The sequence below is a fragment of the Pholcus phalangioides genome, unplaced genomic scaffold (assembly GCF_987345545.1).
Source record: "Pholcus phalangioides strain wild (caught in Gottingen) unplaced genomic scaffold, Ppha-v1.0 ptg000029l_1, whole genome shotgun sequence".
NCBI lineage: Eukaryota > Metazoa > Arthropoda > Arachnida > Araneae > Pholcidae > Pholcus > Pholcus phalangioides.
In genome coordinates, this window is record NW_028301619.1 from 2,784,047 (window position 1) to 2,797,556 (window position 13,510).

Below are 13,510 nucleotides of genomic sequence, written 5' to 3' on the forward strand. Positions count from 1 at the left end.
AAATCGAATAAAGGTTGGGAAAGAACAACATAAATGAGGGAAAGGAGCGTTGTCCGTTAGTTTATGCTGTTCTTTCCCAACCTTTGTCCGATTTTTTAATTCAGATATCTCAGCGAATATATCACTTAGAAACGTGGAATTGTTTTTGTTGGCCTCAGGAGATACGGGGAAACAACTTTCTAATTGGGAATTAAAGAACGGGGGGAATCGTATAAAAATTTAGATTTTTTTTTTTATCTTATGACACACTGTATTTCCACTCTCAAAACTGTTGCATAGTGATTTAAAAACAAATTTGAGCATTTTTAAATTAGAACCATGCCTCTACGACGAACGGTTGACGAGATAAAGGCAGTATTAGGACTTTCAGGACATCCTGTATAATAAGAGGCTACCCGAAGTTCGAGTACATTGGGATAAAAAGTCTTTCCGGAAATGCTCGTAAAATGCACTTACGAATGTGAAATTGTGATAGCTCATCGTGAAGGGCCTGCCTTACATCGAACGCCGTCTTTTTGGATACGCTACTGTCTTGATCAGTGTTTTGTGTTGCTGATGGTGAACTCAAGTCGAGCCAGTCGTGGAGTAGATTTTGTAGGTATCCAACCTCTCTGTCGATTTCGTGTAGCCTACAAGTGAGCAAGATCAATGCCATAAAAGATAGACCCTACAAAATAGAACACAAAACTCTAAATTAAACAAACACGTGTGAATACTCTTTCGCCACAAATAAATCACTTTCAAGTTTTCTAAACAGTTCCAACACTTAAATTGTCACCAAATAAATTATATTTGGTAAATACAATAAATTTAATTGCGGATGATTATCGTTAATATATATATATATTTTGATAGGTTTTTCATTTAACATTTCTTTAAATTTTCTTTTCCAACAAAAAAAAAGACTATAACTGTGGGGCCACAGTAAACGTAAGCGCCACAAGGTGTAGTTCGATCTGATGTTCGTTAGCACCTTGTTGCTCACTGGTACACCCAAGCAGGGGCAGCTTAAGCGAGGGTGCAAGGGGTGCGGTAGATATTAAGGGGCGGCAGCTTAGGCTTTAGTTAGAAATCAAAATTTTTATAAATTTCCAATGCTAAAAACTCGCATGAATTAAAAGTTTTAAGCCGTACTTCGACGACGAAGATGTTGCAACGTCTGGGAACAGGCAGGGCCCGGGAGACCGTAATATCAGAATCAAGAATGCACTCTGTCACGATGGGCAATTATTATGGACGATTCTCGTCACTTCTTTTTTTTTTTTCACGCTATAAATTCACTATAGAGTGGATTCACCAAAGGTCCCAGCCTAGGAACTCTGCTGCAAGTTGTGGGGGGGGGGGGGTTGTGACAATGATGACTCATCAATAAGAGCTATAATGTGCATCCAGTTATCTGGCATAATCAAAAATGTTAAAATAATACTGAACGAAAATGCGGGACAGTTTATTCAAAAGCGGGATGTATGGTCACACACATTTTATTTGGTAAACCATGATGAAATGCTTTGGTTCTTTTTTTTTTTAAATCTGGTTTATCCAATCAACTATTGCCCTGTCAGTCATCCGCCAGGGTTGTCTTTAGGGGTGGCACATAAAGCTTTGCACCCGGGTGGCAGGTAATCGTGAGCCGCCCTTGCATCCAAAAGTGCCCGGTGGTTCCCCCCTCCCCCCGATTTCGTACTCACAAGACCTGTATCGAAACCTCAATTAGATAATTCCAGTCAATGGAATCAATAATTTGCATCATGTCTGAGTTTAACCGTACGTCAGAATTACCGTTTGGTTCTCTTCTGATGTTGGACATAAACGGTGTCACACACACATCACACTCATAAAATTTGATGACTACTTTCTCCAGAATTAATGCTCTAATAAACATGCACCTGCGGTAATTATTTCAAGCAATAAAGATGTTGTATGAGCTGTTGACGAAATATGAGTTCCGTCCGTTAATATAGTCCTGTTGGCAATGATCGAATGATTTTTAAATTTTAAATAATAAAAAAGCATTTATTTTTGTAGTATATTTCATGGAGAATTTTGCATTCTATTTCTCATTTAAAATAGTGCATATCCTTTTTTGATGTACTTGCAAACAACATATACTGTATTTGCTGACGTATGTACCAGGGGCGCCCGATACCTCTTTTGCCCAGGGTCCCAACAAGGCAAAGTAGGGCCCATTATTAAGGGGAATTGATACGTTTGACATGGTGAAAACTATGCTCTTATAAAAATATCATTAAAAATAATATTTAACTATTGATTTATTTCAAATATTTTACACATGTTCTTGATTGTATGTGATAGCCTCTGCTGATAAAAAGTTTTACATATCTTGGATACCTATTTTTTTGTAACTTTTCAAAAAAAAAGTGCATTAAAAACAGCTCTTGCGTGCATGATAAAATACTGTGACAATGCAATTGAATAAAAAGTGATTCAAATGAACGACTTTTCAGTACGTGAAATGAAACAAAAGGCCGAGATTTCATTGACTCAATCTCATATAAAATTGAATTAAATTTTTTTAATTTAATTTTTTAATTCAATTTTTTTTAATTCAATTTTTTTTAATCTAAAATTTTTAATTTAATTTTTTAATTCAATTTTTTAAAATTTAAAATTTAATTTTTTAAATTTAATTTTAAATAAGATTGAGTCAATGAAATCTCAACTTTTGCTTCATTTCATGAACTGAACAGTTTCCTTCATTTGAATCAATTTTTATTCAATTACATTGATGTCATGGTATTTTATGGTTTTTGATTTATGGTTTTTGATTTATTTTTTTTGAAAATTTACAAAAATTAAGTATCCAAGATATGTAAATCCAGCGTAGGATAGCACATACAATTAGAAGCGTGTAAAAAATAATTTGAAATAAATCAATGGTTAAATAGCTAATGCTTAATGATATTTCTATTACAGCATAGTTTTTACCATGGTAAAGGTATCAACTCCCCTTAAAGCAGTGCTTCTCAAAGTGTGCATCGTGGCTCCTACAGGCTTCGTCAATCTTCATCAGGGGCGAGCTGGAGATATTGATTTGTGAGCCTATTTACCTTTGAACTAGTTCCTTTATATAGAGAAATATCTACCTAACTGGGGAGCCGCGGGCGACAAAAGCTTGAGAAACGCTGCTTTAAAGGGTAATTCTATTCAGAAGATGAAGGAAAAGCGGAGTGGAGGAGTATGAACAGACGAAAATTTCATGAAAAGAATCTTAAACGACAATAAAGTATTTTTTTGATAATATTTTGTAAATGTACGTAATACAAAAATAATGTTTAGAAAAACCCCGTGTTTTCGCATAGAAGAAACCGGTAATGGCTGTATTATCATCTATCGCGTTATATTAGACCTTGACCAAGAACTTAAACCGGAAGGCAACTTCATTGAATAAATATTTCGAAACCGCTCTGGAGGTTTTTGTCCCTTGGGAAAAAAAAAATGATCTCATGACAGAGAGAAATTGCTCGAGGCTAAACACGTTTATACTTAAGTAAGATGGTGGATGATTCTTATGAGGTTCGGCGTGTCCTTCTCACCTGCGCATGTTTTCTTTTCCTCCACACAAATCTGGGTATCTCTAATTTTGTCCTCTTTCTTTTACAGCTATTAAGGTCACTTCTCGGAATCTTCGAAAACAATTCCAGCAGTACAACTTCATTCGACTATTCTCTCGCTCACACATGCGGTTGCCCTTACCAGACAGGCGCGGATCCAGGCAGCACCGTCTTAAGAGTGTCATATAGGCTACAGACAAATAGATTTTTCTGAGCCTGCCGCCCCCACCTGACTAGAAGTGATTGCTGACAAATTTTCATGTTTGATCTTGGAGAGCCTCCCCTCCCCCCCCCCCCCCTTCACTTGAGTGGTCTCATGCGTTAAGACGGCACTGGATCCAGGACGATGTGACGAGAGGGACGAATTACGTAAGTTCGTTTAATCGTCCCGTATTTTACGAGACAGACAAATTTTCTAATATTATTCTGCTCTTGGGAGGGCGGCGGTCGCCCCTCCCCACTTTCAGCCGCGCCTGAGTGGACGCAGGCATCTTCAGCTGCGAATGAGTGGAGGCAGGCATCTTCACAGCTGCGAATGAAGATGAGGCAGGAATGTTCAGCTGCTAATGGAGCGGAGGCAGGCATTGACGAAATTAATGAAAAAGGATTTCTCTTTCTCTCTCTCTCAGAAATCATGAAAGAAGTTATTTCAGAATTGAGATGAAAGAAAATAATTCTCGAAATGATGGAAGAAATAATTCTAGATTTGAGATGAAAGGAAATAATTCCAAAATTAAATAAAGAAATAATTTCAGAATTGAGATGAAATTCAGAATTTATGAAAGAAATTCAGAATTTATGAAAGAAATTCAGAATTTATGAAAGAAATTCAGAATTTATGAAAGAAATTCAGAATTTATGAAAGAAATAATTTCCGAATGGGTGAAGTCTTCAATAATTTGGGGCGTTGTGTTTGATTCGGGTTCTACTTCGGCCAACACTTTGCCACCCGGGGCAAATATACAATTTTGTGATTTCCACCCCTTTAAGTTTCCCTATTATTAATTTTTTTATTTCATAATTGAAGCTTAAACACTTGCTTTACTCACTACAAGGAAAAACCATTGATATATTGGTCATTCTCACGAAATTGGACAAAAAAATAAAAATATCAAAAATAAATGTCAACCAAAAATATCTAAAAACATTCTTAGGGACACTTCTTTACTTACTGATAAATGGAATATACAGGGTGGCCGTGACATATTATGCCAAATGAAAGGGAGTGATAGACGAACCCAAGTAACGCATGGGCCCACCCGGGCACGGCCCGGGGGCCTCAAGAAAAGAGGGCCTCTCAAAAATGAGAACCGGTTAAAATTTTCGAGAATTCGCCAGGAAGGGCCTCAGAAAAATCACTTGGCCCACGGTCCATGATGCTCTTAAGACGGCCCTGAGCCCAAGTGGAACATGAAACACCCTACCAACCCTGTCCTATCTCGAAATGTTTTCGGTTAAAAAAACCGAATTTGTGTGATTTCTGAAAGACCTACACGCAAAACTACGCTCTTGGAAAGAACAAGAAAAATCCTATAAAGTAGGACTATTCCGATTAATCGGGTAGGTTAATCGATCAATTGTTAATCGCAGTTAAATATTTTAGTTGAGTTAATCGACTCGATCAATTCGATTAAAATTTTTATTAAAAGTTTGTGAATCAACTTGATTTTTTGGAAACAACCGATTTGATATCTTATATCTAATCGGTTATAAATCATGTTATGTACAGAATATTTTTTGATTAAGTGACCATATATTCAAAATCATTTGAATCAATATTTTGATCAAATTAGATTCAACGAAAACTGGTGATTTCAGTTTGAAATTGAGTTTGATGGGAGTTTTTTAGAGAAGACGACCAAAATTGTTATCGTAACCACTATCAACAGTAGTTTTTCTTATTCCTGGAAGCATCAGCTCATCTCCACAAGAATCATTCGAGAGGGATGTTACGATTAGCTGAGCTTTGCATGACTATAGATTAAACTCTATTACTATAAATCCGTAAATGGGGGATGAGCCAACGAAGGGATACACTCACTTTAAGGTCGTAATCACAAATCAATGCCGAGATTGCTTGACAAGATATGCCAACCAACTTTCAAGAAGGGCTGAAAACCTCTCAATACACATAAATTCGATCGAAATAAAAATCTGGCGATCAGTTGAATTTTTTTCCATTTTAATTTTTGTTATATTGGTTTTTTATAAGAGTTGTAAGAATTTTAATCATCTTAAAGAAAATCATTTTGTCCTCGATGTAAATCTTGAATGATAATTAAACAAAACCTATCAAATTTTCCTGTTCATAATCCACAGATGCAAACAAACTTCGCTAGTTTGAGAAAAAAAAAAACACCGTATCAGCGGCGGTATATAACCAATACCGCCTAGAGCTTCTATTCTAGAAGGTATTGATATAACCCACATGAGAAAATTTCATTTATCAATATGAAATCTCCCTCAAGGGGGGTTGTTTAACACGGTTTTGAGGAGAAAATGCTAATTTTTGTACTGGCATCTACCATCTATAAATAACTTATTTAAAAAATATATATGTTTTTGTAAATATATCAATTTTTATTGTAATAACTAATCAAACCTCTCTCTCTCTCTCAGGAAAAAAAAAGCTGTAGATAAGACGCGGTGGTTTATCCAACCCAAAACCGCTTCAAAGTTGAAACTCTTCATGCAGCTTTGATCCACACTAAGAAATTCATTTTCGACCCGTTTTTGTTTTTATTTCAACATGATATTTTTAAACGTATAATCCACGCAGCAGAATAGGGTAAGTTAATTGGGATTTTCATGGATATAAAGTAGCACCTCACATATCCAAAACAAAAAGTGGCAAATCCATTTCGAATAAGAGAACTTTCGGATATGTAGGCCTTTCTTCGTATATTTGAAATGAGGTTTTTTGAAGCCGATGAAATATACATAGAACTTAATGTATGTTACGGTAAATGTGTTGAATCGGTAAAGAAATATCGGTAATGCATAATCACCAATCGTCTCGGTAAAATTTATAAATTTCGCACCATTTTTATCACTTTTACCGGCGATTACACATAATCCTTTTAGACCCTGTATGTACAAACGTGCGGAGATTGCTTTTTTCATTTTAGTTATTCTTTTTTTAACCTCAGGGATGTTCAGCCCAAACTTCAAGAATTGTGCGTTACCGTTGAAATTGAAGCCGAAGTTCTTGAGGTTAAAAGAAAGATCTACAGGGAGAAAAAACAACCCCTTCCCCAGGGCCGTAGCGTGCTTTCTCGGGGCAGACTTTTTTTGGAGTCTCCTTGAAATGGTTATGCTCAGAAAAAGGAGGAGTTATAAGGGCATCTTCATTCGGCTCAGGGGGCCCGGGGCACTGCTCAAGTTGCCGGGTCTGCCCCTTTCGTTTCTTAATACTGGGTCTGAAAAGGATAATTTCAAATTAAAAGTTCATAAGTTTTATAAATATGAAAGAAATCATATGGAAATATCACTTTAATTTAACTACTTTTATTATCAATTTAGCCCGTACGTGATGCGTGCACTACACGTATTTTACCATAAAAATTCATTTAAAATAAGCATGAAGAAGATCCTTGGCGATGAGTATCCTTCGTTATATGTGTGATGTTCTGTTTTTTTTAATTTTTTTAAATCTCATAATTAAATCAAACAAGTTGGTTTTTATGCTTGTTAACAAGTTAAATAGAAGAAACCCCATTCTAGGAGAGAAGAAAGCATTTTTCCGACTTCTTCGTCCCTTTATATCCAACCAGGGAGGGACAGGTGCGGAGGGGATGCGGACGATCAGAGGGAAAATTTTTGTTATAATGGACTTCTCGTAATAAACGAATTTTAATTTTTGCACTGTAGAAACATATAAGGAGGGGGGGGGGGCAAACTACAGTGGATCCCAGTTATAACGTTCCCACTTGAAACGTTTTCCCGTTTGTACGACTCATTTTTGTGGTCTCCTAACTCTTATTAATTACTCATCGAGATTCCCCGTTTAACGTTTTTTCTCATTAACAGCAATTTCCATGCCGGTTTTGTGATAAATGTTATAAGCGGGGTCGACTGTAGATAAATTTAACTTTCTTTTTATTTTTATTTTGAATTACTTTTGCTGCAATATGCATCGGAGCTAAATGCTTATGCATACACAATGTTGATTGTATAACAAAGTTTTCCACTCTGTGGAATGAAAAAGTTTCTGCAACTGGAGTATTCGTTGCACTAAAGTGTCCAATAGTATTTAAGGCAGAAAAAATTATTAAGGCCTGTTCACCCTGTGTTCAGTTTTGGAAGATTCCAAGAAAGGAGGGGGTGGAATATTTTTCAACGATGTCAAAACCAGAGGTCGTGTCCCGATTGCCCAACCAACACACCCACAGATAAAATAATGAGTTTTTCCACCTCCTATATAGGTAACAGAAAGATACAGCACATAGTTATCTTATCTATGGGGAGGTACTGACATGCCCCGTTTATAAGCATCTATGAACATAGAGAAGAGATTGGCTCTTTCACTCTTTCCAGTCCACTTTATGTATCTTTCTTAAAGAAAGGGAAAGTAAAACATATTTTTTCGGAAATTTCCGTTGTCGTCATGGTGAATGCGTTCTGATTTTCATTCATGAATAACTCGCTATAAGCGAATATTTTTTGTATGTTTGACATTAGCTTTTTGACGATAACTTCCGAATTACTCGTAATAACGAGATTCTCGTTATAACTGACTTTTACTGCGCTTGAATAACAAGCACCTAAGCACTTATACTCTGAACAGTTTTTTGCCGCTCGATTGCATTTGCTTTCTTTTTTTACTTGTGTTTCTCGCTCCTTTTATGTCAGTCTCATAGAACCAGAGCCGGATCAACCATTAAGCAAAATAAGCACGTGCTTAGGGCATCAGGAGAATAGGGGCACCACAAAAATGATTCAATCATTGTTTTTAAATGTATAGCCCTTCATCTCCCTTTAAGTGTACAGTCCTACATTGTTTTTAAATACACAATTTTTTTCCCCAGTATTAACACAATCCCGTTCAAAATCCTAAAAATTTAGGAACACTTGATTGCGCAATTGAAGGTTTTTAATGAAAGAAGGGTGGAAGGGGGCGTCTATTCCCCGAGCGCTGGACTAGGAAGGGCGTCGAGTTTATTCTCTTTCAGTTAAAAATTACGGGGAGGGGATGCCAAAATGGATACAGACCCCTCCACCCTAAGCGATGTCAGGTAAATTTTTGTTTCTAGTTACGGCCCTGAGGGTGACACAAGCAGAGAAACTGAGTCAATTGCGAATAAGAATTCACGTTAATGCTCAATTTTTGGATTGAGATTTCGCTCTATTTCCATAAAGTAAGCCCAGAGCCGTCTCAACAGCATTATAGGTCCCCAGGTAAAACAAATTTTTCGAGCTTCCCAGCTATAACTACCTTCCTCGCCCAATTTGCATACTCAGTCACTCCAAAATTTTAACCAGATTAAATTGCTACGGGGTCTTCAAGAAACTTGAAGCTCCCGAGCCATGGCATCGTAAGCTTTGGGCAAAAAAAATTCTACTTCTTCTAAACCCCTACACCACCTAAAAATACCAGCTTGCCAAATAGCCTACTTACATTCAAAAATTGTGATCAGATCTAATTGTAATAAGGTGCCATGAGCTAAGATTGAAAGTAAAAGGGAGGGGGGGGGAGAGTGCAGCAGGTCCACATACACGGTTTACAACGGTAAAGTGGTTGTGGGTTAGGATCGCAAGTTCTTATAACCGTCTCATTTGCATATTTCCACCGAAGTCGCTCGTACCAGCACCACCTATCGGATGTTTTTTTAGTTATTTTTTTCCTGTCTTAAAAAAATTCCCGTGACCTAGTGATGCTAACCCTGCAAACCGTTTTTTATTTCGGTTATTTTTCCGGTTTTCATAAATTTTTAAAGTTTCTACGGACTTTTGCCCCCCCCCCCCTGTATATATGTGCATATGTATATAAATGTATGTATATGTGCTTATACATGTATACGCGTGCATTATTTTTTTTTCTCTCTCTATTTCAATTCTTCATGAATTTCATGTCCGCAACACATGTGAGTACTCATATTGCCGTATTCATGTTGCGCACCGAATGAGGTGCTAAGCGAGATGGTACGCGAGTGGTCCCCTAATTGTATATCCCCCACACGATATTTTTATTTAGTATATTTTCATCAGATCCACCAGAGCGAGTGAACTCAACCCATTAAAAGGGATTTTGGCTTCTAGCCCACAAGTTAATGAAGTAGACTTTTTTTCAATTTTCAGCAAGTGCAAAATAAGGGGTATAGGGAGAAGTTTTTCATTGAGAAATCAATTTTACAAACATCTGGGCTTGTCAGTACTGAAATAAGAGGCTTTTATATGGAGGCGAGATATCTCGTCATTACAGTTTAAAGGGTTAAGTAACCTGAAAATGTGCCACTTAGTTAATTTTTAACAAAATTATGTTTGAGGTCACGGGCCACATCAGGTGACTCCGTGGTCCACATTTGACCCGTGGGTTGAGCATCTATGTTCTATAGAATTCGTAATATGTGTGTGATTACATGAATAAATTCTATCATTCTCATTTACTTAAATGCTGATCCTAACAAAGATAGGGATACTAGATGTATACCGATTGTTGGCGTTTTTGTAAGAAGACTGGCAAAATGGCAATCGATAGTTATGGCGACGTATACAACTGCCAATGGAGCCTCACATCTTCACATCCATCTTTCTGTAGTGTTTGGTCAGAACATGATAACTCCAAAATCACATTTTTGAGATATAAGCATTTTCATCGTCATTTAAAAATCCAAAATAGAGCATACACACAAATGCAAATGAAAATATCATACATCAGCATGTTGTTTAGCCGTACGCACGTATTTGTGCATTTATCTCACTTCTAATTAGTTATAGCAAGACTTACTTTTAGATCAAGAAGTCATTTTTTGGAGATATCATGTTCTGACCAAACACCACAGATATATTCATGCAACTCGATCTGACCAAATACCACAGATATATTTTCCATGAAAAAGGATCCCGACCACTCAGAAGACATTTCAAATATGTCGAATATGGTGTGTGATTAAAAAGCATTTAAAAAACGTTTTTTTGGCTCTTTATTTATTTTTCTTATTAGTGAAGATTTCTAAGCAATAATTCAACAAAAAAAAACAACTAAAAATTATCTACATACCATAGCATAATGACACACGATGATGCTTCCTGACTTCAAGTCCGAAAACCCACTGCAACTTCGCATATTCATCATGATTGATACTTATAATACGAATCCGATTTGACACGAGAGAGCACACACATATACATTTAATATCTTCTCTTTAGAAGTTGCATCGTATTGTTGTATGGCTGTCACATCGAACAAACAAAATTATAAAATGAAATTTAAAAAGCACGTGATATTTTTCGTTATGGAACGATATAACTGTTTCCACAGCGACTCACTCGATCACAAAATTAGAACTGAGCGCGAAGAGCAGTTGATCTTTTTCCTCATAACGGTCCACGGGGAAAACTAGTTGTGTACCATTCAAAAAAAAGAAACCGGCCGTATTTATGTGCCCGGTAACTCTTGTGGGCCTTGTTAAGTAACATCCGTGACCTTCAAATGCAGATCAATTCGTCTATTCTGAAAGTGGAACACGTAAGGCGGCAAATGGATGAGAACATATTACACGCAGTGTTTCTCAACCTTTCTGAACCCAAGGACCAGTAAAATGTCTGAAAGAAATTGAAAGATCACTTGTGTCCCGTATTACGGGACATTCCTGTAATTTTGACTGTTCCGATTGTTGTTGGTTTTTTTTTCCCATTTTATCTGAATGTGTAATACAGTAAAACCTCTGTTTTGCGTATACCGGCGGCACAAAAAATTCGTCCGTAAAAGAGGGCTGACCGTTAATGAGGGGTTTGAAATGCATATTTTCATTATACAAGGGGAAATTATTATTTGGCCGTAAAAGAGGAGTGACTGCATCTGAGAGGCGTCCCTTAAAAGAGGTTTTACTGTATTCACTAAAGTCGTGAATACAAAGCTTTTACACACACACACACAGAATACAGTAAAACCTCATTAAGTCGTTCGTCACGCCGGTTAAGTTGTCCTGTCCAGCTTTCATAGATAAACAATGTTATTAAGCCCTTACGTACTCGTCGTAAATTTCGGTTAACGCGTCACTATGAAAGAGTTTGAGAGAGAGAGGAATATAGATGATTTTCCCATATCTCCCTTTGAAAAAAAAGAGCTAAAAAAGAGCAAAACAGCATTGCCATATGATTAAAACTCACCATAACCAAAACGGAACAGCTCAAATAACGAAAGTTACGCTGAGGAAAGTTCATTTGCCGACTAAAGTTTTTAAAACGTTTGGGACTGTTCGAGCTGGACTTGATTTCTGCATGGGTCCCACTAATTTAGGGCTTCAAATCTAAATAAAATATCTTTTGTCGAAAACCAGACATTTGCATTTTTTTCTTTTGTAATATGTAAAATTTTGTTAAAATTGTCATTTTAATTCATATTTTAATAAATGTTATATTACTGGTACTTGAAATTTATACGATTTTCACAATATTGCACATTGAAACAGACGGCACTTCGCTTAAGCCGTCATAATTTTTTCGATAACGTGAGTGACTGCTTATCGAGGTTTTACTGTGTATAAATTGTATTAAGGTAATTATTGCCAAAAAATATTCATCTCAGATATATATAATTGTCAGGTTCAACTCTTTTTTTTCCAAAATTTTTCAGCAATTTAATAACAATTGGGTGATTGTGCCCACTTTTAACAACGTTTTTGATGACAACTGGCGATGTTCCGTAATTTACCTTATTTAAGATCCTAGTTTACCATATTTTTTTCATTGAAATAGGCCATCAGATCATTTGAATATTTTTTTCGGGAAGTACATTTTTTTTTTTACTGTTATTTGTGGTAGTCTTTTATTGCCCCATCGTTCATCAATTTTAGCAGTAGTAATTTGCAAATATCAGCATTTAAGGCAATAAATTGAATTTTTTGGTAAAATTGAGTTATACAAGACTCATCGAAAGACTGGTTATTTGTGGAGATGAAGATTACAAGGAAAAAAATTCATCACTGCCCCCACGGGGACTCGAACCCCGGTCTCTACGTTTGCCGGACGAGTGCTCTACCATCTAAGCTACGTAAGCAGACAGAATATTTCAACCTTGTAGCGTATATTTACCACAAATAACCAGTCTTTCGATGAATCTTGTATTGACAAGTGGAGAGGACATTTCTATATGCCAATTGAGTTATGTTCCGTATTTAGGGTCGCATTTTCCTCGATGACGTATGAACGTATATAGTTTTTATTTCAACAGATATATATATATATGGTTATTACTAATATCAATATTACAACGGTTGAATAATTTTTCATTTTAATTAGAATTAAATCATTAAGTCTGCTTGCGAACCACCAACGCCATTGCCGTATGGCGATATATGACCGGAGTTGGTGTGCAGGGAAGTATCCTGTGGCCCCTGCTCCAGGATGTGGGGGCCCTGTTTTGAATTCAACGCATTAAATGAACAATATGAACACTAATGAACGATCAATTTTGAAGAATATAACTGTATTCTTCAAAAATGGAAGATATGTTTCCAAATGTCTCTGCGGCCGGGATTACACTATAAAAGTTTTAGAACAGTTCTTTTATGAAACTTGAAAAATGCAACTAATGAGCGTATCCGTTACATTCGAGCGAATGTAACTAATAGTCCTATTGGTTGTTGTTTTTTTCAAAATTGCACTATAATCGAATGTAACTCCAATAGGAATATTGGTTTTTTTTCTAACGTTTTGTAAAAGATATTTTATCAGACTTTTATAAAACTTGACAAATGCAACCAATAAGCGTATCG

General features: G+C 36.3%; 1 protein-coding gene across 3 annotated transcripts in view; it reads right to left on the minus strand.

The window, feature by feature from the left end:
- The window catches only part of LOC149067583 (uncharacterized), a 32,511-nt gene extending 21,427 nt beyond the window's left edge, over window positions 1–11,084 (minus strand). The window contains exons 1-2 of one of the 3 annotated variants that reach the window (XM_089252490.1): window positions 10,792–11,084; window positions 457–667 (exon numbers count right to left, since the gene is read on the minus strand). In XM_089252490.1, the coding sequence (XP_089108616.1) occupies window positions 457–667; window positions 10,792–10,866 (286 nt within the window). In that variant the 5' untranslated portion in view covers window positions 10,867–11,084. The remainder of the gene's footprint in view (window positions 1–456; window positions 668–10,791) is intronic. The other 2 variants (XM_089252491.1, XM_089252492.1) reach the window with 2 other exon arrangements.
- Window positions 11,085–13,510: the final 2,426 nt, after the last annotated feature.